General features: G+C 40.4%; 1 protein-coding gene across 8 annotated transcripts in view; it reads left to right on the top strand.

Annotated features, from left to right (window-relative positions):
- Positions 1-25,852, top strand: part of diaph2 (diaphanous-related formin 2) — a 448,875-nt gene that overhangs the window by 57,447 nt on the left and 365,576 nt on the right. For 6 of the 8 annotated variants that reach the window (XM_078412288.1, XM_078412284.1, XM_078412287.1 and 3 more), the window contains 2 exons: positions 1,847-1,951; positions 8,492-8,512. The exons of 1 other annotated variant lie outside the window; for it this stretch is intronic. In XM_078412288.1, coding sequence (XP_078268414.1) covers positions 1,847-1,951; positions 8,492-8,512 — 126 coding nt within the window. The remainder of the gene's footprint in view (positions 1-1,846; positions 1,952-8,491; positions 8,513-25,852) is intronic. One more of the 8 variants, XM_078412283.1, reaches the window with a different exon arrangement.

Here is a 25,852-nt window from a genome sequence, read left to right as displayed (position 1 = left end):
TGGTATTCACTGTCCAACATAAAGTTTATTTAGTAATTTGGTGCCGTCAATGCAAACTGGGGTATGTGTACTTCCTGAAGTTGATCACTATCTCCTTTGTCTTGCTAACATTGAAAAAAAGGTTGTCACAAAAGGCTGGAGTAACTCAGCGGGACAGGCAGCACCTCTGGAGAGAAGGAATGGGTGACGTTTCAGGTCGAGACCCTTCTTCAGACTGAGTGCCAGGGGAGAGGGACATGAGCGATATGGAGGGGGAAAGTGTGAAACCGACAGATCAAAGCAGATGATGATCAGGGAAAATGTAGAATGGTTCATTGGTAGTTGAGAGGAAGGTGACAATGACGTATACAAATAATAAAATTAATTAGGAGGACAATGAAACTAGTCAGAGAACTAAGGTCGGGTGGACAGAGAGAGCGAGAGAAAGCAAGGGTTATTTGAAGTTAAATAAATCAATATTTGTACTGCTGAGATGTAAGCTTCCCAAGCGAAATATGAGGTGCTGTTCCTCCAATTTGCATTAGACCTCACTGACAGTGGAGGAGGCCCATGACAGAAAGGTCAGTATGGAAATGGGAGGGATAGTTAAAGTGTTTTGCAACCAGGAGATCACATAGTCCTAGGTGGGTTGAGCGGAGGTGTTCAGCTAAACGATTGCTTGGTTTAGCTGATATAAGAGTCCACACCTGGAACAGCTGATACAGCAGATGAGGTTGGAGGAGGTGCAAGTGAACCTCTACCTCACCTGAAAGGACTGTCGAGGCCCTTGAAAGGAGTCGAGGGAGGTGGTATAGGTACAGGTGTTGCATCTCCTGCGGTTGCAGGGGAAAGTACCTGGACAGGGGTAGTTTGGGTGGGAAGGGATGAGTTAACCAGGGAGTTGCAGAGGGAATGGTCTCTATGGAAAGCGGAAAGGGGTGGCGATGGGAAGAGTTTGCTCGTGGTGGAATCCCGTTGTAGGTGGCGAAAATGTCAGAGGATTATATGCTGTATATGATGGCTGATAGGGTGAAAAGTAAGGACTAGGGGTCTCTGCCCCTGATACAATTGTGGGAAGAGGAGCAAGAGACGAGCTTCGGGATATCAAGGAGACACGTGTGAAGGCCTCATGATGGAAGAAAGGAACCCCCGTTCAAGAATGAGGACATCTCGGATGCCCTGGTATGGTGTCTCACACCAGATTTAAGGTTCTCAATCTCCTTCCTGTATTCAGGCTCATTATTATTTGATATTTAGCCCACAATGGTGGTGTCGCCTGCAAATTTGTAAATTGAATTAGATTTGTACATGGGAATTGTAAATTTGTAAATTAGATTTGTACACGTATTAGTTGAATGGAGATGATGAAACAAGGTCCATCAAATAATTACCATTTGGACATTGTGCATGAGAAGGAGCAGCTGTGCTTCCCATAATGGTGCATCCTCTGGCTATCTGACATATTTGTTTCCCAAAGTCAATCTTGACCTTTGAAACCTTGGCCATCACTACTGTGTGACATCTTGGGATTGTTGAAATCTGTTTCAACTCTGCAAAGAAAAGTTCAAAGCTGTTCCAGTTCAGCCAGTGTTGTAGTCCGTAGTGAGTAACGTCTGCATTGTAGTTGAGGCTGATGTGAAAATATTGATTATGCACAAATTTGATGAGACTTTCCTTTGGTGTTTGTTTCAGCATATATTTAGTGCACTTAATTTGGTTGGATAATGAGATTGCTGCTGTTCAAGTTGAAAATTATATTTACAATTATATTCATAATTACCGCATTGGTTGTCCTTGCTTTGAGAATGATGTAGGCTTCTGTCAGAACACTGCATTTAATTAATACCTCCCTCAATTTTATCAACAGGAAGACATGAATCTGAATGAGGATCGTAAAGTTCCACTCAGAGGGAAAGATCTGACAACGAAGAGAGAAATGGTTGTTCAGTATATATCTGCAACTGCAAAATCGGTAAGACCCTTTTAAAGATAGTCGTATATAGAACAACACATTAGTGCTGTTTCACAGTTAGATATGTTTAAATGGTCTGCTTTTTGCTTTTGCTAAATTGCGATCCATGGTTTCTGCCTAAATCTATCCTTTTTCATGAATAAAGCTGCTGCCTGATAATGCAGTTTTTAAAATATCTCTACCATTAGCTAATTGATAATGAAGAGTTGGTGTACATCGGACAACATAATCTTAACATGGTGCTTTTATTACTTCAAATCATTTGTGCCTTCTGCATCTACTACTGCCTTGGGGTAATCAAAATGATTTTTAAATCTTGGGTGGTGTGTTTTATGCTTGGAGTTGTCCATTTACACTCAATCTTCAACAAATGCAAAATAATTCCAGTTGGTGAATTTCATAGTTATTTTTGAGGATTAAAATGAGCATATTGAAATTTGAAACATGTTACTGTGGAATTATTGATAGAAGTGGAATTGAATTTTCCCCAAGAAATTTTCCTGTTTAAAAAAAAAAATTGCTTTGTAACATGTATTTATCGTGACATTTTAGTAGTTTGAATTGACCAATGCAATATTCATACAGCATAGTAATTGAGTTAGCACCACCTGAAAATAATTTGAGAGCATTTTTTCAATATCCATTTCTTTAAATATTTCAAAATACTTTGTTTTGAAACAAACTAGTTTAAATGTGTTTTCCTGAATACAAATGGTGTAGCTGGTCGCACAGCTCCAGCGATCCAGTTTCAATCTTGACTCGTGCTGTCCTTGTGGCACTTGCATGTTCACAATGTGACCATGTCGGTTTCTTCCTACATTCCAAAAATGTGTGGACTAGAAACCAAAGTTAATTAACATCTGCAAATTGCCTCTTGGGTGTTGGTAAGCGGTAGAATATAGAGTTAATGCAAATGTGTGGGAAATAAAATTGGATTAGTGTTGGATTAATGGAAATGAGTGCTTGATGATTGGCAATCTCAGGTCTCTGTGCTGCATTATTTTATTAAAATGCACTATGCCTGAAGCTATAAAACAGTTGTTTTTGGTATCTAAGGACAGACACATATTTCAGGTGGTAACTGAAATTGCTGCAAGTATGAACATTTATATTGATCATGAGGTTTTACATTGATACTTTACTTCAACTGGGTATCCAGAAATGCCTCAGGATAATTTATTTTGCAATAAATGCTTGGTTTATAACTTTCCAAGCAACCACAACATGTGGTGGAGATAGACTACTGAAGTTCATTTAAAAACTGGAACAATCCCCATTCACCTTTTTATATGTGTGTTTGTTTCATTTACTGCAATGAGAAACATCCAAACTTTATTTTCAAATAGAACAAATAGCAAGTGTTTACTAACTGATTAAAACATATTGCTTTTTGGAATTGGGCTTCTTCTGTTAAGATATTTGTTAAAATAGTTGCTGCATAGTTGATAAACAATTTATAAAGATTTTGCAGAGATGTTGAAAACCTACATAAACCAGAATCTTCTCAATTTTCTTCTGAAACAATGACCACTCAAAACTAAGTGGCATGCCAGCTGGAGGCAATAATGCAGATTTATTTTTATTTTTACTGTCAGCTCAGAATTAAATGGTTCTATTTTATAATTGATTTTGGAATTTCTGTTTCACTTGGATCTGCCTCATACTTAAGCTGAATCAAAATATGTAATTAATTGATCTTATTATATTTTTGCTTTTCTAAGATGACTTTTGGATCAATGCAAAATTGATGTTGCTGTCTAAAATGTTATAAAATATTCCTTACCTGTACCCAAAGTGTGTATTGCTAATCAATTCTCATTACTGCACACAGGACAGGAATATTAGTTTACTGTCATGCTGTTTCTAAGGTTTACCTATTTGCCATTGTCAGACCACAATTGTCAGATTGGAATACTTAATTATGGCAGAGGCAAATAGTTAGCTTCATGTTTCCACTGGGTTTTTGATCCATGCATATGGCTGTTAATGGACCATCTATTTGTTGGATCAGTGGTTGATTTGTGTGGAATCATTTAAGCTGTTTGTGCATTTTACACTGGTAGTATACAATAATATCACAATAGAGTATGCTCATTCAATATTAAAGTTTTGAAATCCTTTTCAAAAAGTAATTGTTTTACGTTAAAGATCATAGAGCAAACAATATTGATTGGAAAGAAACAATGCAGAATATAGATTTTTTTTTGCAGGAATAGTTTAAAATTTAAAAAAACGTCGTTTCATTTGGATGCAAAATGTATTTTGAGTTTAGGATCTAGCCAATCCAGAGATTATTAAAAGATTCTATTAACACGATTGAACATTTAGAAAGTTTGGGCAGTAAAGTTCTTGTGCATTATGCAACTGTAGTTACCAATATATTTGAACATGTCCCATTTAAATAAACATGGGTATTACATTTACAGATATTCAAGCTACTTTTTAGCTTAAAAGATGAGCATTGCCTTTGCCTGAGCAAAGCATGTGGTAGAAACTTTTGAGGTTCGGGTATTGGTTGTTTATACACCTCACTTAAATGACACATATGTCATAAGCTCGTGTGAATTATTTAATTGCCTCTATCAACAATATCTCATTGTTAATAATTAAGTAACACCAATTATTTTATTAACAAGAAATTTCCCGTTATTGCCAATAGCACTCACTTGCACATAACCTTAGTTTTCATGTGGCTCTCAGTATCATAATTGGTTCTAGAGATAATGCAGTTACCTCTCAGCTCCAATCACCTGAGTTCAACCCTGACTTCTGGTGTTGTCTGAGTGGAGTTTATACATTCTCCCTAAGGTCTTGTTGGCTTCGTCTGGGCATAGTGGTTTCTCACATCTCCAAAGCTGTGTTATTTGGAGGGGAGTTGACTACTGTAAGTTACCCCGAGTGTAGATGAGTGGTAGGAAAATGGGGCAAGGACAGTGAGCCAATTGTGGAATATTTTAACATGAAATACAGTAGTTGTTTAATCTAGTTCACGTGACAAATCACAGATTTATGAAACATGGACATTAAATTGGATTTAAATAACTAATACAAGAAGCTTGGTGGTTACCAGGTTTATCTCTCGTCAGCAAATTCCTGCTCCTGATTCTTTGAAATATTATTGCATGTTTCAACAAACCAAGCACTATCTTAATTTATCAGTGCTGACTTTGTTTGCTGCAGTGCATTTGTGAAGTGTCAGAAAAGCAGTATGGATGGAAAGAAACCTGCATGGTTTGGAGTTAATTTTAATATTATAATCCGAAGGCAGGAATGCACTGCGACTTAAGTAGGTTGAGGTAAATTGAATTCAAAATTCCTTTTCATTTTTGTGAGTGTGATTTGTTTCAGTTATTAGTGAATGAACTACATAATGTATAATCTAATTTGAAAAATAATATTTTGTCCAGAATTGTGCATTAACCATGTAAAAAGCACAGACAGCGAAGTGGTATGTTTATATGAAAATATTTGAATCAGATAATATAAAATATGCAAATGAATGTATGCTATCTGAAAATAAAAAACACTGCCCTATAATGTGCTGATGACCAGTCTTATATACTGCAAAAGGTAAATCGTATCTGAATAATCTTATTAATTATACCAATTGACACACTTTAGCAGGTTTTGTATTAAATTGTTACCAATGTGTCAGCAGAGCTCAAAATTTTGAAAGGATATATTTAAACTTTGCATAGAAGTAAAGCGATTGATAGTATAATGAACTCCTCTCATTTGCTTCTTTGTACATTTCAGTACATAATTTTATATTACAAATGTATTCTAAATATAATCTCTCTGATTGTGGTAATGATATAGCTGGAAAATAACGTTACCACTCTGGCTGTTCCATCTCATTTGCAGCTTAACTAATGTGGTCTCAAATGTAATAGCTGTACCCACCATCCATTGTGTGTGAAATCATTGGGATTGATAGCACGTTGGATATCAGTTAGCCATCCATATCATGATGATTATGCCCAATGGATTTTCTGCCTTTTTTACCCGTTAATTCTGTAATAAGAAGGAAATAATAGAAAATATATTTCTTAGTTCATCCCAAATAGGAAGAGATAAAATTGCTAATGCTACATTTAACCAGTTCTTTATCCAACCTGATATTGGTCAATTAGTTGCAGGATCAACCTAATTTGTTAGCCTTTAGAAGCCAGCCAAAAAAAAAGACCGGGCCTTTCCTTTTCTCCCAGAGGCCATTCTAGGAATTGCTCATATCTGTTTTGCTTTTGATCCCTTCTCATAATTTTTACTGAGTTAAACTATTGAACCATTGGATTTCTTTCTGGCTTGTGTTATAGTTAGCTAAGTTTATTTTATTGCCACGTGTACCGAGGTACAGTGAAATGCTTTTGTTGTGTGCTAACCAGTTACAATTGAACCATCCACAGTATTGCGAAAACATGACAAAGGGAGTAATGTTTAAGTCCAGTAAAGTCCGATCACAGTCTGAGGATCTCCAATGAGGTAGATAATAAGTCATGACTGCTCTCTAGTTGTTTGTAGGGTGGCTCAGTTGCCTGATAACTGCTGGGAAGAAGCTGCCCCAGAATCTGGAAGCATGCGTTTTCACACTTCTTGCCTGATGGGAGAGGGAAGAACCAGGGTGAGATTCACCCTTAATTACGCCAGTGGCCTTGCTGAGGCAGCGTGAGGTTTAAATGGAGTCAATGGGAGGAGGTTGGTTTATGTGATGGTCTGGGTTGCATCCACTGCAATTTCTCGCGGTCTTGGATGGAGCTGTTCCCACACCATGCTGTGATGCATCCTGATAAAATATTTTCTACGGCGCAACTGTAGAATTTGGTGAGAGTTGTTGGGAACATGCTGAACGTCCTAAGCCTTCTAAGGAAGTATAATAAAGACACCATAAGCAATCTCTCATATCGATAAAAACAGTGGCATATTCAGTTCCTGGTGTTAAAGTTAAAGTCATTCTGCTTTCTTTCGAATTAGGGTTTCATGGATTAAAGCATTCTTGATACATTATATCACAAAGCAATGAGCCAGATGATGTTCTATTTCCTGTGGTCTCTCGCAATGGACCCTTAAATGTGTGGCCGTGTGGCTTCCCATAACTTTGGCCTTGCTCTATGGGTTCCCCGTAGAGTGGGCCATGACATTCAGGTCATTGACGATTCATGAAGTCATATGACATTCAGGTCATTGATGATTCATGAAGTCATCTGAAATTGATTTAAATAATTGAAACAAAATTTAAAGATATAGATTCAACATTAAATCACTAAAAAATCTTAATTAATGACATATATATATAGAAATTAAATTAAGGTCAAAATTCAGCTAAATTTGTTGAGTGGTCAAAATTCCTTTATTCAACAGGATTATGCATGGGTATGGAGACACCGAACGCATTGACACATGCAGTACAACTGACTGATGATTCTCTAAAGAATTGTAGGCTAACTGTTAATCCGATCCAACCCACCATGTTATTTCAAATTCAACCAGGTTTGATAAACATCTCAGATTCTCTCCAGTTTCCTATTTCACATAGCTCGAATTATTTTTGACTTACATATCACATTTAAAACATTCATAAACTTCATAAAGTAAACAATCTAAGTTCATTTGTTTGCCATTAACTCTTTTTAACTAAAAAAGGACAAACTGAAACAGTTGACTTGTGATGCAAATCTGCAAATAAACCACAGTTAAATTACAGTGTCTGCAACCATATCTTAAAAGCAACCATCCAACAAAGTATTGGCTCATCTGCAAACCACATATAATGGATGAAAAAAACACTAAAATTTGAGATATTGTCCATTCAGGTTAATGTTCTACATTTACTGATCAACATTTTCTGATTCATCATTTGGGCCATTGTAATAAACTGTGTTTTAGATTTGTTGCATGATAAACATACATTGCTAAAAAGAAACTGTAAGTGATTGCATCACTTATATATTGACAATTGACATGGAGTTAAATGAAAATTACCATGAAGTATACATATGAGATGAGAATATTAACATAGGGAGACATAGAAAATAGGTGCAGGAGGAGGCCTTTAGGCCCTTCGAACCAGCACCACCATTCATTTTGATCATGGCTGATCATCCACAATCAGTAACCTGCGCCTGCCTTCTCTCCATATCCCTTGATTCCACTAGCCCCAAGAGCTCTGTCTAACTCTCTTTTAAATTCATCCAGTGAATATGTAATTTGTTTTCAATATTTTGGTTCTATATAGCCTTTTTTAGCTGGAATGAAAAATTTAAACCATCAGTCTGCCTTGTGTATGTATGAACATTGGTGACATTTTACTGTGAAACCTGCTGAAAATGGAAATAGAAAACTTAAGATACTATTTTTATTTTATAAAGCAATTCAACATGAAAGTCTTTTTGTTTGGGGCTGAAATATATTACTAATGTTGTAACAACTGCATTGTGGTTAAACAATGAAAAGCTGTGCTCACTAATAATGCTGCTGTTTTGTTAATTTTCTTTTGCCTCTTCCAACAATATTAATTTATACTGCATTAACCACTGCATTCAGATAACTGGGAGCAAAGTCTCGGTGAGTACTGCTGATTAGTTTCTTTTTTTTAATAAGTATGCTCTCGGCTTTTGACTAAATACAAGTTGAGATTTATTCAAATACTCAGGATTTTTTTAAACTAATGACAATTAGATGAATTTGACTGATTATCTCTCTTTGTGATTGACTTTGAGGTAATTGGTCTTTGTGAACAAGCAAATTATGTTAAAAGAGAGGCATGTATTTAGATTATGATAAACTTGAGAGGTGTCATTTACTGCCCATGTTTATTGTTATTTATTATAGTTGTGATTGAAAAGTGACTCAAACCTGTATTTAAAATGTATCCTGTAAAGAACTATCTTCAGAATCCCCTTCATTGCTGTTTAATATTCCTTATTTATTCTAAAGGTAAATCCTCGTGTTCATTAACACAGAAATATATGTTAGTTTAAACAGTATGATCCTACTGGTTTGTGATGGAAGAAATATTTTGATCATTTTTTTGTAAATAAAACTGAGTTTTTTGGGCTGAACTTTGCCCGGCATTTATGTAAACAGAAATGGCGAACTCAGTATTGATCATATATTAGTATGGATTGAGGATTTCTTACAGGACAGAAAATAGCAAGAATGAACAGGTTACTTTCAGGTGGGGTGGCTGTGCTTGATGTCTTGCAGCGGTTGGATGTAATAACACAGTATGGATCAGTAGGTGGGGCACTAACTTAGATGTGTGAGTTGTTGAGTTGTACAATAAAGTCTGAACTACAGTAAAACCTCATTTTAACGGACCTCTGTAATGGATTTTGCTTATAGTGGATTGACCTACCGATGACTGCCTGTGCTGCCCCCGTCCGTGTCGCTATGGGCCCTCACCAAGGCCGCTCACAGCGCCGGCAGCCGCGTTGCCTCCCCGCTGTACTTTATTCCATTTTAATTAACTGTGCTGCCCGTGATGTGTTTTCTCCCTGTGATCGCATGGTTTTTCTCAGCTGCTTCATTTTCCTCCCATCATGCTGGTATGTTGGTTGGTAGGCTATTTTCAATTACTCCAAAGGTATGTCCCTATATAGGAGAGTTAAGGACCTGTCCCATTTTAGGCGATTTTAAGGCGACTGCCGGTGACTAGGCTGTCGCCGACAGTTCGCCGTGTGTCGCGGACATGATCGTGAGGAGTCTTCCAAGAATCGTAGTGGATCTCAGCATGTCGCTGAGAAATTATCCGGAATGAAATTTCTCGGCGACAGCTGGCTTGTCGCCAGGTATCGTTGCTTATTGCGGGCGCTGTCGCCTGCTGTCCCCAGGTTTGCTAGGTTCTCTTAGATGCATTTAGAAGCACATTATATTAAAATAAGTAAAGTAATTTCAAAATACCATAAAATGCTTGTGTTTAACCAATTTATTTACCGTCAGGACATTTGACAGGTAGATTGGAGGCGACAGTTTGACGGTCAGGTAAGCGTGGGAATTTTGCAGTGTTTATGGCCATCAGCCGTTACATTTAAAGTAGGCTCCCAACCCAGATATGCAACCCAGAAACCAGATATGCACCTGGTCGCTTTAAAAAAATTTTTTTTTAATACAGCTATTAGTAAACTGGAAGTAAATCCAGTTTATTCCTTGTTACAGTGATGCTTGGTTTTTAAGTAACCCATACAAGATGTTATAGTTCAAAACTCTCAAGTACTTACCGACCTGTCAGTGATTTCAGCGAAACTTAGGACGTCGGAGAAGCATTGATAGCATGGGAATTTCGCGATGTTTCCGAAGACGCTGTAATCTCGACCTGACTCGGCATTGTCGTGGTCATTGTCGTCGGGTAAAAGAAAAGTTCGGCGATCTGCTACGACTTTGACAGTCGCCTTAAAATCGCCTAAAGTGGGACAGGCCCTTAAGGGTAGTAGAAGACAGAAAATAAATGGAAAGATTAAAATTGATGGAAATGCTGAGAGCTGGCATTGTCTTGATGGGCCAAGTGGCCTGCTCCTTTGTTGTAAGTAAAAGGGAATAGATATTAAATAAATTTCCTCTGATTAACTATTGTTTTTAATCTCTGTTTAAAAAAGGGAAACACATTATTGTTACATTATGTAATGAAGAATTTTGTTCAATAAATACTTTAGCAACTATTTCCTAATCTAACATTCAATGATTCTTGCCTGTACCATAAATCCAGATAGCATTTGGCATGAGAGGAAGGATATGTCAGTTCCTCCTTGTTGAAATACGCAACCAATCAGGGATAAAACATTTAGCATTATTCATACTTAATGTAATATTTCACTTTTATCATCAGGCAGTTTCAAAAATAGGTGAAACACTGAATATTGGATTAAATTGTGGTATAGCTTCGGTTCACTTTGTGTGTCAGTCATCTGATTATAGAGCTGCACAAACAGGTGTCCAGATTTGCTGAAATTCGTGAATTAGGAAACATTGTAACTGACCATGAGGGATAAAGATAAAATAGCAGAATGGTGAAAAAGTGGCAGTTGAAATTCAGGGTAATTTGAAATAGTTACAGTAATTTCAGGAGAAGCTGGAAACTGTGAAAGGGCAGCAGGGTTCAGGTTTGTGAGGCACTGAAAAGAGCTGCACAAATAGTTAAAGCTGTGTTGGAGACAAATTTAATATTTATGACAGGATGACTAGAATAATAAAGTGATTGCAAATATAGAATGATCATAATGAATGCACGAATTCCTCAATTAACATTGTAGTTGCATCCTTGAAATATGTAAAATTAAGCAAAACAGTGTGAAGAATATCCAGTCCTCCCTTAAAGAATTTGTGTATAAACCAAAGCTTTTTTTTTGTAAAACATTACTTGTCTGAAAAATAAGCAACTGTTTAAATACTGCACATATACTACAAATTCTAAATAACTTGTAAAATAAAATACATTTCAAAATGCCAAAGAAATATGAATTTAAATAGGGCAACATCCACCCTTGATGACTGTGGAGTTAAATGGCAGTAAGGGGTGTGATAGACCTTGATTTTTTTAAGTTAATGAAGGGCAAAGATCTTTATTCAATGATGCAGCTTATAGCTTTTATCTCATCTCATCACTGAAAAAAAATTAAAAGTATATCATGTGGCTTTTTTTTCCTCCTTTGGTAAAGCATCTTGCAGTAGTTACTGTTGTCGTTAATTGGCCTGCCTTCTGTGGAACCGTTCTCGGTTTCAATTATCCTTGGTGAAGATTTACATTGCATCTTCAATTATGATGAAAAGCATTTGGCAATCGTTTTGTTGTTACAAATACTATTTGCATACAGGGCAAATAGATCCACAGAGGACGCCATCTCTCTGGCTCTTCACACTGTCCTGACTCACCTAGAAAGACAGGGCACGTACGTGAGGATGCTATTCATTGACTATAGCTCTGCCTTCAACACGGTCATCCCCACCAAGCTCACCAGCTAGGCCTCAGCTCGTCATTATGCGACTGGATCCTGGACTTCCTGCTGGAGCGACCGCAGGCAGTGAGAATGGGCTCGTACCTGTCCTCCACTATCACCCTGCGCGCACACCGCAGGGTTGTGTTCTGAGCCCCATGTTCTACTCCCTCTTCACACACGACTGTGTTCCTGCATTCGACACCAACACCATTGTCAAGTTTGCAGACGACACAACGGTGATCGGGCTGATCACCAACGGGGATGAAACAAAATACAGAGCGGAGGTGCAGAACCTGGCGGACTGGTGCTCTGATAACAGCCTGTCCCTAAATACCACCAAGACCAAGGAGCTAATCATCAACTTCCGTAGATCACACAACGGGGAATACGCCCTGATCTTTATCAACGGGGACAGTGTGGAGAGAGTGTCCAGCTTCAAGTTTCTGGGCACTCACATTTCGGAGGACCTAACATGGTCCAATAACATTGCTGCGCTGGTCAAGGAGGCACAGCAACGACTGTTCTACCTAAGAACACTGAAGAGGTCTGGTCTACCCCAACAGCTGCTGACGACATTTTACCGCTGCACCATAGAGAGCATCCTAACACATGGCATTCCTGTGTGGTACCTCAGCTGCACAGAGGCAGAAAGGAAAGCTCTTCAGCGGGTAGTGCATAGAGCTCAGAGGACCATCGGAACACAGCTACCAGCCTTGGAGGGCATCTACAACACACGATGCCTCAGAAAAGCCATCAACATCCACAAAGACTCTTCACACCCCTGCAATAGTCTGTTTGAACTCCTTCCATCGGGCAGACGATACAAGGCCTTCTACGCCCGCACCTCCAGACTCAAGAACAGCTTCATCCCCAGGGGCATAGCTGCTATGAACCGGTCCTGCTGAAACACTATTCAGGAGTCAGGTGTGGATTTGTCAATGACCACTGTCCGCAGAAGACTTCATGAACAGAAATACGGAGGCTACACTGCAAGATGCAAACCACTGGTTAGCCGCAAAAATAGGATGGCCAGGTTACAGTTTGCCATGAAATACTTAAAGGAAAAAGGTCCTGGAAAAAGGTCCTGTGGACAGATGAGACGAAGATCAACTTACATCAGCGTGATGACAAGAGCAAAATATGGAAGAGAGAAGGAACGTCCCAAGATCCAAAGCATTCCATTTCATCTGTGAAACACGGTGATGGGGGTGTTATGGCCAGGGCATGTATGGCTGCTGAAGGATTTGGCTCACTTATCCTCATTGGTGATACAACTGCTGATGGGAGTAGCATAATGAATTCTAAAGTGTATAGACACATCTTATCTGCTCAAGTTCAAACAAATGCCTCGAAACCCATTGGCTGGCGGTTCATTCTACAGCAAAACAATAATCCCAAACATACTGCTAAAGCAACAAAGGAGTTTTTCAAAGCTAAAAAAGGGTAAATTCTTGAGTGGCCAAGTCAATCACCCGATCTGAACCCAATTGAGCATGCCTTTTATATGCTGAATAGAAAACTGAAGGGGACTAGCCCCAAAAATAAGCATAAGCTAAAAATAAGCATAAGCTAAAGATGGCTGCAACACAGGCCTGGCAGTGAAGACATCACCAGAGAAGACAAACAACAACCGGTGATGTCCATGAATCGCAGACTTCAAGCAGTCATTGCATGCAAAGGATATGCAACAAAATACTAAACATGACTACTTTCATTTCCATGATATTGCTGTGCCCCAAACATTATGGTGCCCTGAAATGCGGGGACTATGTATAAACACTGCTGCAATTTCTACATGGTGAAAGCAAAATGTATAAAAATGGCCTTTATTGATTTTTTTTATTACAAATCTCAAATTGTGGAGTACAGAGGCAAATAAATAAATGATGGGTCTTTGTCCCAAACATTGTGGAGGGCACTGTATTTCAGCTGTTTGCTCTTTAGCTTGTCATATTTCTAATCGTATTAAATCCCTATTCCATAATTCTTCTCGACAGCATTTGAGCAATTCTGCCATGTCCACTCTTCTAAGTTGAAAATGTTGTCATTTTTGGGGCAATTTTGTCAAATCCTTTGAAATCATTTACAGATTCAAGCAACACTTTGAGCTACAAACCATTTGCACATTCTGATGCATGTTCATCCCATGAATCAGCGACATTTTTGTTGTCCTTGAGAACTTTATAGTTCTGCCAAAAGTCCTTGATTGTTGACTTATCTTTATCAGTCTTCTTAATAATTTAGGAAGTGATGCGATGGAAATATTATGTCTTAAATATTGCTCTTGTATTTTATCCTTGGGCTGGGACAATTAAGTTGTGTTGGGTGACAGGGAGGCAACTGTAATAGTTTTTGATACGTTGTCAAGGTTAAATGGATCACTACGCAAAATACACTATGCATGAAGTCAAGATTTTTCTTGGCACACAATTCCCTCCAAACAGTAACATCAGATAGAAGATGCAATTTTTTAAATAGTTTTCCCATTATTCATGCTTACTTTCTTGATCAGCAAATAACATAGATATTTTTGGAACAATCCTCCAAAGCTCATTGTAGCCCTGAGTCGTATATCACTTCAAAGGTTTCAAATCAAAGGTATTTATTCACAAAATGCTGGAGTAACAGAGCAGGTCCGGCAGCATATCGGGAGAGAAGGAATGGGTGACGTTTCGGGTCGAGACCATTCTTCAGACTGATGTCAGGGGGGCGGGACAAAGGAAGGATATAGGTGGAGACAGGAAGATAGAGGGATATTTGGGAAGGAGGAGGGGAAGAGAGGGACGGAGGAACTATCTAAAGTTGGAGAAGTCGATGTTCATACCACTGGGCTGCAAGCTGCCCAGGCGAAATATGAGGTGCTGTTCCTCCAATTTCCGGTGGGCCTCACTATGGTACTGGAGGAGGCCCATGACAAAAAGGGCAGACTGGGAATGGGAGGGGGAGTTGAAGTACTCGGCCACCGGGAGATCAGTTTGGTCAATGCGGACCGAGCGCAGGTGTTGAGTGAAGCGATCGCCGATCCTGCGCTTGGTTTCGCCGATGTAAATAAGTTGACATCTAGAGCAGCGGATGCAATAGATGAGGTTGGAGGAGGTGCAGGTGAACCTTTGTCTCACCTGGAAAGACTGTTTGGGTCCTTGGATGGAGTTGAGGGGGGAGGTAAAGGGACAGGTGTTGCATCTCGTGATGTTGCAGGGGAAAGTGCCCGGGGATAGGGTGGTTTGGGTAGGAAGGGACGAGTGGACCACCATTGTCACATGTACCAATTAAGGTACAGTGATATGCAAATTACCATACTGCCATACGAAAAAAAAGCAACAAGGCACACAACAACATAAAAGTTAACATAAACATCCACCACATCCAATTCCCCCTCATTCCTCACTGTGATGGAAGGCAAAAAAGTCCAATCTTCTTCCTCTTCGAGGTTAAACCTAAGATTTCCTGAGGTGTTCCAAAAACAAGAGTTAAGGGATCATTTGCAGGTCTGCATCCTGACTCAATCTTTTCCTCTTTGGAAACATGTTCCCTGTGCATGACTTCAAATAACACTCTGTCCCATTGGCAAAGGATTGTTTATGAGTAGCAACCTTGGCCACTTTCTTCAAATTAATAGGAAACATCATTTTTAGCTGCTCAAATGTCAGATCTAACTGCTTCATCCATGATGTTATGTTTGATGTTATGCAAATTGAAAAACATCTTAAAATGTTCCAACCAACCTAGACTAGTACGAAAGTTGACAAGCTATTAACTCTCACCTTTTTCATTGGTTTATCACACAGACTTTTAGCTTTCGCTTGAAGGACAATCATTCTAAGAGGTATATTACATTGGTGGTAGTCAACGATCCTTATGATTAAGAGCCTTCCCATATTTCCCTGGGTGATGCTTTCAATCCAAATTAACATGGCAGATGTTTCAGATGTCATACTTTGTGCTCTTTGATGTTTTCAGCATTACCATGGGTTATTCTCCCAAACACTTCTCCAGCAGCAAGCACATGCACATTAATAACTTAATTTCAAGTGTGATATGTTTCTTTGTTTTCTTCCACAACTTATTATCGTTTTGTTTCTGTCTCCTGTTTACCCCAAATATAATCAATAAATTTTGATCAAAAACAATAGATCATACTTTTCACTCAACATCAAGATGCAAAAAAAAGGACTTTAAAATTTTATTTTTTTATAAGCAACATAATGGGTAATTTGATGGAGATACTTACATTCAAGAAGATACTAAGGAGTGAATATAAAAAAACATGCTTTGTGTGGTTCAAGAGTCCAGACCAAGAAAGTGCCCATGCCAGCCCAGTGAGTAATATCAAATAGGCATGCTTAGAAACTCGAATAGCCCAAAAGGAGTGATAATGGCCATCTTGGGCACGTTGTCTGGGTGTACAGGAATCTGGTGATAGCCCCGCATGAGGTCGACCTTGGAAAAAAACTTAGTGCCGGCCAGATGGGCGGTAAAGTCCTCAATATGTGGAATAGGGTAGTTGTGGTGTCATTAAGGCGTTGGTAATCTCCACAAGGCCTTCAGCCTCTGGGCCGCCTTGGGAACCATGTGCAATGGAGACACCCACCGGCTGTCAGAGCATTGTACAATTCCCATGGCCTCCATCTGGCGGAACTCCTCCTTGGCGATACGGAGCTTGTTGGGGGGAAGCCTGCGCAAATGTGCGTGGAGCGGCAGTCCTGAGGTGAGGATATGATGCACTGCTCCATGCTTGGGGGTGGCCGATCAAAATTGGGGGGTCAGTATGTCAGGAAAGTCCGATAATATCTGGGCAAAAATATTGTCCACTGAAGACACCGGGCCGCGGTGTGGTGCAGCGGAAGCAGTGGGACGTAAAGCAGTGCAAACGAGGCGCTGCCCCCTCACAACCATCAACAGGGATTGGGCCCGGAGGAAATCGGTGCTGTCAGAGAGGGCCCCTGCTTGCCGGAACGAGTGTCGACCCCTGATGGGGGCAAAACGCTAACCTTTGCCCTCGTGTCAACGAGGAACTGGCGTCCCGAATGCCGTTCCCATGCGTAGAGGCGGTGTTTCTGGCCGGCCGCCGCAGCTGCCGGCCCTGGCGTTCCCAGGGTATGAACAGGAAGGGTGGCACTGGTGGGCCGCGGAACCCCTGCGACGATGATAGTCACACCACCCCCCTCTACCGGCGTCGCCCGGAACCGGCTGCCCAGTCGGGCTCCCGATGGATACATGGTGCGGTCGCTGGGCCCTCCAGGGCGCTGCCGACAGCCGAACGATCGAAGCCCCGCCCTGCTGCGCCTTCCAGGGCTCTGTGGACCCCCGACCCCGCGCGCCCATCTCCTGCCGACTGACCACCACAGCTCGTCGGCGCACTCCGCTAACGCCAGGGGGTCATTAAACTTCGCCCCAGAGAGGAGCAGGCGGATGTCATCTGGCAACTGCTGCATGAACGTGGATTCAAAGAGCAAGCAGGGCTGGTGGCCGTCCAGGAGCATGAGCATCTCGCTCATGAGGGCCGACGGCTTCGGTCGCCGAGGTCGCCCATGTTGTGGATCCGCGCTGCTCGCTCCATGTGGCTGAGCCCGAAGGTGCGGAGAAGCAGTGCCTTGAGGCCTGGATATTTATCCTCTGTCAGTGGATCGCGCAGGTAAGGCACCACACGGCCGGCCGTCTCCTGGTCGAACGCGCCGGCGACGTAGTAAAAACGGGTCTCGTTGACCGTGATCCCGCAGATGTGAAATTGTGCCTCGGCCTGTTGAAACCAAACCTGCGGCTGTAAGGTCCAGAAGGTCGATAGCTTCAGGGCTCCGTTGGGCCTGTGTTCCGTTGGGCCTGGTCGGCCGGAGCGGCAGGTTGAGCGCTGGCGGCGTGCATGTCGTGCTCCAATATGCCTAGTTTGGAGTGCCGGGGTTACCAATTGTGGCAGGACTCAGAACGGTCCAGCCCAGAATGAGAAGGAACGCTAAGTTGGTCCAGTCAGTAAATCTTTTTTTCCACAAGAAACTGCGAACAGCACACACCAGAGTTCTCTCTCTCTCTCTCTCTCTCTCTCTCTCTCTCTCTCTCTCTCTCTCTCTCTCTCTCTCTCTCTCTCTCTCTCTCTCTCTCTCTCTCTCTCTCTCTCTCTCTGTCTCTCTCTCCCCCTCTCTCTCTCTCTCTCTCAACAGCCATCCAAAAACCTGTGACTCACACTAAGTCACAAGACCCTGCCAGTGGAGTGGTGAGGGTTCGCTCAGGAAGTGGCCTAACCATCAGGTGGCGCTCCAATATCTTGCTTTAAAGTCTCGTTCCTCAGTTGCGATGTGATGTTTTTGATCTTTCCTCTTTTTAATACTGCATCCTGGTGCATCAAGCATTTCTATGACTTGGATTGAAACTGACACAAAACAAGTGTCTCCATTGTGATGCACATTGTGTATCAAAGTGATCAATCTCAGAAGGGCACCTTGTGCTGCAATAGTACAACATTTTTGTTTTTAAACCATCTATCTTGAAGCTTTTCTGTGTCGAACTACCATTGTCGTGCCAAATTAGGCAAATTTTCTCTTATGGTTAGGCTGGCTTGAAAAGGCTCAATCTTTTTTTGTGAAACTTTCTTGAAGGAAAGGCATTGACTTTTTGATCCCATCAGTCTGATTTAGATTAAAAATATAAGGCCAAAATGCCTTATGTTTGTCGTTGAAACAACGAGTTGCCATTGATCTCTGCATTTATTTTCTTGACTTCTGCACAATGCTTCCTTCTGATTTGTAATTTTACTTTGCCTTACTCTTCTGCCTTTTTCAATTGTTGCAGAATAATCCTGTTTAACCATTTCTGGCTAGTATTTATAATAACATAAAATCTCTGGGACAGTCTATATGGCAGGTACTTTCTTAGAGTTATAGAGTAAATCAGCATCGAAATAGACCATTGATCCAACTCACCCATACCAACCAAGATGCTTATTGTTAATGCCATTTGCCTGGGTTATACCCATATCGCTCCAAACCATACCTAGCTATGCACCTGTCCATATATCTTTTAAATGTTATTGTGCAGGAAGGAACTGCAGATGCTGGTTTAAACCGAAGATTGACACGAAAAGCTGGAGTAACTCAGTGGGACAGTCAGCATCTCTAGAGAGAAGGAATGGGTGATGTTTCGGGTGGAGACCCTTCTTCAGACTGGTTAGGGATAAGGGAAACGAGATATAGATGACGATGTGGTGAAATAAAGACCAATGAATAAAAGATATGCATAAAAGTAACGATGATAAAGGAAACAGGCCATTGTTAGCTGTTTGTAGGGTGAAAACAAGAAGCTAGTGCAACTTAGGTGGGGGAGGGATAGAGAGAGAGGGAATGCCAGGGCTACCTGAAATGAGAAAAATATTCATACCACTGGGCTGTTATTATTGTACCTCAAACACTTGCTTTTGCAGCTTGTTCCATTTACATATCACCCCCTGTGTGAGGAAGTTGCCCGCAGGATCATTTAAAATCTTTCCCTTCTTGCTTTAAAGCTTTTCCCTTTAGTTTTTGATTCCCCTTCCCTGGGTAAAAGCCCATAGGCATTCACCTTGTGCTTTTATACATGTCTGTAAGGTCACCCTTTAGTTTCCTAAGAATAAAGTCCTAGCCTGTCCAACCTCCCCCTTTAAATCAAGTCTTCAAATCCTGCCAACATCCTTGTAATTTTTTGTTGTTGAAGTTGTACAGTTTAAGAATGTCTTTTCTAATGCAGGGTAACAAAACAATACATGATACTCCAGTACGGCCCACCAAAATCTTCTGCAATCGTCTCCAGTGCCCAACTGTTCATTATGGAAATCCAACTCTGGTTTCACTACACAAAATGCATCACTTCCAGACTTCCATAACTTCACATGTGGTTAAAGATGAAGTGAATATCTGCAAGGGCCTCCACAATTTCTTCCGCAGCTTTCCATAAGTTCCGAGATGCACTTAGCGTTTAGGGTTCAGTATATTGTCACATGTACCGAGGTACAGTAAAAAGCTTTTGTTGGTTTATGAAAAGCTTTTTTGACAACCAATCAGCAGGACAGCACGGTGGCGCAGTGGTAGAGTTGCTGCCTTACAGTGCTTGCATCACCGTAGACCTGGGTTCCATTCCGCCTACGGGTGCTGTCTGTACGGAGTTTGTACGTTCTCCCCGTGACCGCGTGGGTTTTCTCCAAGATCTTCAGTTTTCTCCCACACTCCAAAGGCTTACAGGTATGTAGGTAAATTGGCTTGGTAAATGTAAAAATTGTCCCTAATGTGTGTAGGATAGTTGTAATAAGTGCGAATCGCTGGTCAGCGCGGATCCGGTGGACCAAAGGGCCTGTTTCCGCGCTGTATCTCTAAACTAAACTAAACTAAACTAAACTAAATTAAAGGACAATACATGATTACAATCGAACCATCCACATTGTACATACATGATAAAGGGAATATCTTGAATAACATTTAGAGCAAGATAAAGCCATTAAAGTCCAATCAAAGATATTTAGGCCCTGAGGATTTATCTACCTTAAAACACTTTATACCACCAATATCTCCTTTAGTAATTTATATATGCAAGAAATCACAACTCATTTGCTTCAGTTGTCTATTTTCCATAATCTTCTCTACACTAAAACAACAGAAGAGAAACCTTAAAATTGCACTCATCTCCTATGGCTCCAGACAGTCATGCTGATCATTAAGGGGACCTATATTCTCCTTGCACTCTTTTTCTGTAAATATAGCTGTAGAATCTCTTGCAATTTTCCTTTACCTTGCCTGCCACATCCACTGTATTCCCTCTTTTTGTGCTTCTGATTTCCCTCTTAAGTGTACTTTCCTACACAAGAGGGATATCAAAAGCTGCAAAAGAGCGCATGCAATGGATCTGGCAAGCAAGGTAAAGGAAAATTACTCATGCGCTTCCTATAGTCGTTGAGATATCCACGATACCGACTGTCTGAACCCAATGTATGCCTCCTTCACTTTCCTGATCAGAATCACAGTATTTCTTCAACCAGGGTTCCCAGCCTTGCCCTTCACTTTGATATAAACATGCTCTCTCTGAACTCTTCCTGCTGCAATTTCAAAAATCTCCCACTTGCCAGACACTCCTTTACCTGCAAAGTCTCATCCAGTTGACCTCTGCATGTTCCTGCCTATTGCTCAAAATTGTTCTTGCCCCAATTTATGAGTGTTCCTATCCAGAAACCATGGATAAACCATGACGTTCCCAGTTGAAGTCTAAGTCTGGAGTGTTCAAGTCAAATGATCCCAAGTGATGAAAGAAAGATATGAGCTTTGCAAAGTCATCAAAGATGCCAAGGGAATTTCAGACCAAGTTAGAGTCCCAGGATAGCAATATCAAGACCATTGATTGTGGCAAGGCTTGCATGCTATAATGCGTTACAAAGTGAAGTCAGATGCTGTTTGTACAGAGGTTGGACGTTCTCACTGGAACCATCTAGGTCTTCTCCGAGTGCGCCCGTTTCCTCCCACATCCCAAATACGTGCAGGTTTATAGGTCAATTAGCTATTAATCGTCCTAGAGTGTAGGATAGTGTATGGGTGATTATTGGCCAGCATAAACTCGGTTGGCCGAAGGGCCTTTTTCTACACTGTATCTCTAAACTAAGGTGGTAACAAGTCCCACCCGATGAGTTCAATGGATTCTATGCTCGTTTTGAACAGAAGGTGGGTGAGATGATGCCATCCCCTCCACCAGCCATGGATGTACCTGTTCTTGTGGTCACTGTTGCAGATGTCAGAAAGGGCTTCCTGAGAGTGAACTAGTGAACAGTACTGGCCTTGTGCGGACCTTACTGACAGAAGTATTCAGACATCTTTAACCTCTCCCTATTCCATTCTGAGGTTTCTATCTGCTTTAAGAAGACCATTATCATCTCAGTGGCAAAGAAAAACAATGGCAATTGTCCAGTGGCTCTGACATCCACCATCATGATGTGCTTCGAGAAGCTGGCCATGGCACACATTAATTCCAGCATCCCAGACAGCCTTGTTCCACTGTGGTTTTCTTACTGTCACAATAGGTGGATGTCAGATGAAATTTCCCTGGTCCTACACTAATCGGGATAACAAGGACATCTACATCAAAGTCTTATGTATAAACTATAGCTCCGCCTTCATCTCCAAGTTCCTGTACCTAGTACTGAGTATTCCCTTCTCCCATTGGATCCTTGCATTCCTGACCCATGGATAATAATCAGTGAGGATATGTGGCAAAGCATCATGGTCATATTCAATATGGATGCCCTACCAGGATGTGATTTCAGCCTCTTACTATCGTCACCATACATTCATGAATTTTCAGACAAATTCTGCTCTTTAACAGTTTTAGGAAAGAAGGCAACTTAAGCAGGGACCGTTTTCATCCTGGTTATTTGCTTTCCTCCTCTCTCCTTTCAGGCAGAAGATACAAACATTTGAAACACTCACCACCAGGTTCAGGAACTGTTTCTTCCCGACTGTTATCAGACTTGAATGATCCTCAAATAAGCTTGGGTGCAGTCTGTATCTTCCAACTGACATGTTTATGGTTTTGTTGTATTTATGGACAGTATGGTTTGACGGATCACATGCAAACTATGCTTGTCTCATAATCTTGGTACACATCATAATAATATACTATTACTAATACCTTAATCTATGAACCAGTCCTATCTTTTCCATAACTATTTTGAAATGAATGGAATTAGGTTCATTGGTCCCAAAGTGCTCCCCATTGACACTTCAGTCACTTACCCTACTCATTCCTCAAGAGGAAGTCCAGAGGTTGCACTCTCTCCAATCAGGCTCTCTACATATTGATTAAGGAAGCTATGTTGGACACATTTAACAAATTCTTCCCCATTCAAGTCCTTTGGACTGGTAATCCTGTCAATATCAGGGAAATTAAAATCCCCCTCTAACTCTACCTTATTATCTTTACAGTTATCTGCAATCCCTCAGCACATCTGCTCCTCTAATTTCCACTGAATATTGAGGGGCTTATAATATAATACAATTCCATCACTGTGATCATCCCCTTTTTTTTAACTGCTATCAATGTAGCCTCACTGGACGATCCCCCAAGAATATCCTCTTAAAATAACTGTTATTTAGTCTTCCCTCATTAAAACAAAAACACCTACCTGTAACTCTTACCATGTCTGTGGCAACTGCACTTTTTCCCTTAGCCTTGTTTCTGTATGGTTATAATATCCCAGTTCTCTGAGCTAACTCATGTCCTGAGTTAGGCCCTAGTGCCTGTTTCTGTGCTCTTCATGTTTCTCCATGACTCGACATACACACAGTTACTCAATTTACTGAATGGTGGCCGCATTCATTAGAAGTAAACCTGCCAAAAATCAAATCTAATAATAGTTTTCTGGTTTCATATTTTACCAACAAACTGTATAAAATGTGAATTTGACATTACACGCCCAACACAATTTTCATGCGTTGTTTTTTATTCACTGAAATGCTATTATCCTTATTTAGAGTGCGAATTAGCTATATGTGCTAAGTAGATAATATATTGGCCATCTCTGTCTTATGGGATAAATTATGTTTTGTGCTTAAACTGGCATGTAATTTCACAGAGCAGTATCTTTTGCAATTTAATCCTGTGAAATGCACATGCTGCCGTTAAACATTGTTCAAAATTCCATTATATATAATATAGCAATCTGCAAGAGCAGGTGTTCTCCTTTATTAAAGAATGCATAGCATTATTTGGTTTGAAAGGAGACAGTTTGGTCCATTGAATCTTTGCAGAGGTATTCAGGTTGGTCATGGAAATTAATCTAAAGTACCTGTTCAATTCTCTTTTCTGGACAGAGATTTTGGTTCTCTTTGGTTCACAGGCTGTGAAGTGTGGATCATTACTTGCCTCACATTTTTCCCTCATGTTTCCTTATATGTTTTGTCCATAATTTAAGATCTGTGTACACAAATCTTGAAACTTATGTTAACAGGAACAACATCAATCTATTTTTCATAATCTTGTATATTGTAGTCAATTCACAAGACCATGTTTTAAATTCTAACCTTTATTACTGAAATTTCTTATTCCTGGAATAATGTTGGATAGAATTTAATCCAGCCAAATGTGAGGTAAAAGTTAAAAATTGTGGAACGTTTAATTCCCAAATTAGTTCAGATAAGATCAAACCCGTCCCGCCCATTTATTTTTACTTCTGCCGTTAATTTAATTTCCGCTTAATTGTCATTCCGCTGACTACACAGCACGCAACAAAAAAACATTTCACTGTACCTCAGTACACATACATTAAACTAAACTAAGCATCTTGCTATGGTCATGTATGCATTAATATTAGGAGCTTTCAGGGTTGTGTTTTTAACCATTAATCTCCGTTCTGATTCTAATTGGAGCTAAATGTTTGGATATGTTGCCTTATCCTGACACGCATGACTACTAATTTTCTGTGCCCCATTCTCACTTTGTTCAGTCTAACTTTATACATTTTCCTGGCCAGTATCTTAACCTCCCAATATTTAGTTTGAAACCTTATCTATCGACTTGGTCAGTTGATTTGCTGTGCCATGTAGGCTGTACTCATCATTTTCGTACATTCCCTTCCATTTTCAAGGTTTTATGGAAATGCAGGACTCCTCTTTCCTGCATGCCCTTTAGAGCTGTGCCATTTTGCCCAAAATATATCCTCTTATTCTTTCTACCAATCACTAGCTCATCCATCCATTCCACCAAACTACCCTGGCCTTCTTGCAGACTGAGCTATTCTGTACATTATGCATCTACAAATTTGGAAAGTTTAACTTTCACATCCACGTTCAGAGAGTTATGGGCCAAACACGGGCAAATGGGGCTAGCTTCGATTGGGCAACTTGGTCGATATGGATGAGTTGGGTGGAAGGGTCAGTTTCCGTGCTGTATGATTCGATAATTCTACGATATTCTAACCCATATGGCATCATGTGTCAGGAAAAACAGTGATCTCAGATTTATCCCCAGAGAACACCATTGTCTATAATGCTCCAATCTGGAGGAAGAAACAATAATTTGCCAAACTTCTGTACTTTGAAGCCAATTTCCATACTGCAAAGGACATTTCTACCTCAGTGTTTATCAGTGTTCCCAGCCATTCTTTTGTATGGGACTTCATGAAATGCCTTCTGAAAATGCATGCAGTGAATGTCTTCTGCACGCTTCATCAATAAAATGCACTGCAGTTACTTGCCCAAGCCACTCAGAGACTATCACCCAAACCTGAAAGTTGAGCAATAAGAACATGGGAAATCTACCACCTGCAAATTTCTCTCCAGGTTGTGCACCATCCTGGGAAATATATCACTGGTCCTTCATTGTGTAGGAAAGAACTGCAGATGCTGGTTTAAATCGAAGGTAGACACAAAATGCTGGAGTAACTCAATGGGACAGGCAGCATCTCTGGAGAGAAGGAATGGGTGACATTTCAGTTCAAGATCCTTCTTCAGAATAAAGGATCTGAAGAAGGGTCTCGACCCGAAACGTCACCCATTCCTTCTCTCCAGAGATGCTGCCTGTCCCGCCGAGTTACTCCAGCATACTGGTCCTTCATTGTTCCTGGGTCTAAATCTTGTAACTATGTACCTGGAGATACTTTGTTTTCCTTCTGCTGATGGTGATTTCAGTGGTTTCAAGATTTCAGCTTGAAAGTTATGGTTTTCATACAAAAAATAAAATTGATAATTTAGTGAAAAATATTTTTGACTGCCTTTGACAATCTGTTGTGGGGGGTTCTGCGTTTAAATAATCAAGGCATTAATGGTAATATCTTAAGTGTTAATCTTTGACTAATCTTAATCTTATTTTCTACCCAGTTTATGTAAAGCTCTTTAGCTCTTGGCAGTCTGAAAATATCTTGCCAGGATCACTTACATCACACACAGTTGGCAAGGGATCTGCGCATCCCTAAATTAATCTTTGAATCTGTATTGGACGTGAATTTATTTCAGCTCCTTTCCATTTTCCTACT

This window comes from Rhinoraja longicauda, chromosome 15 (assembly GCF_053455715.1).
Source record: "Rhinoraja longicauda isolate Sanriku21f chromosome 15, sRhiLon1.1, whole genome shotgun sequence".
Taxonomy (NCBI): Eukaryota; Metazoa; Chordata; class Chondrichthyes; order Rajiformes; family Arhynchobatidae; genus Rhinoraja; species Rhinoraja longicauda.
This window is presented reverse-complemented; position numbering and strand designations above follow the sequence as displayed.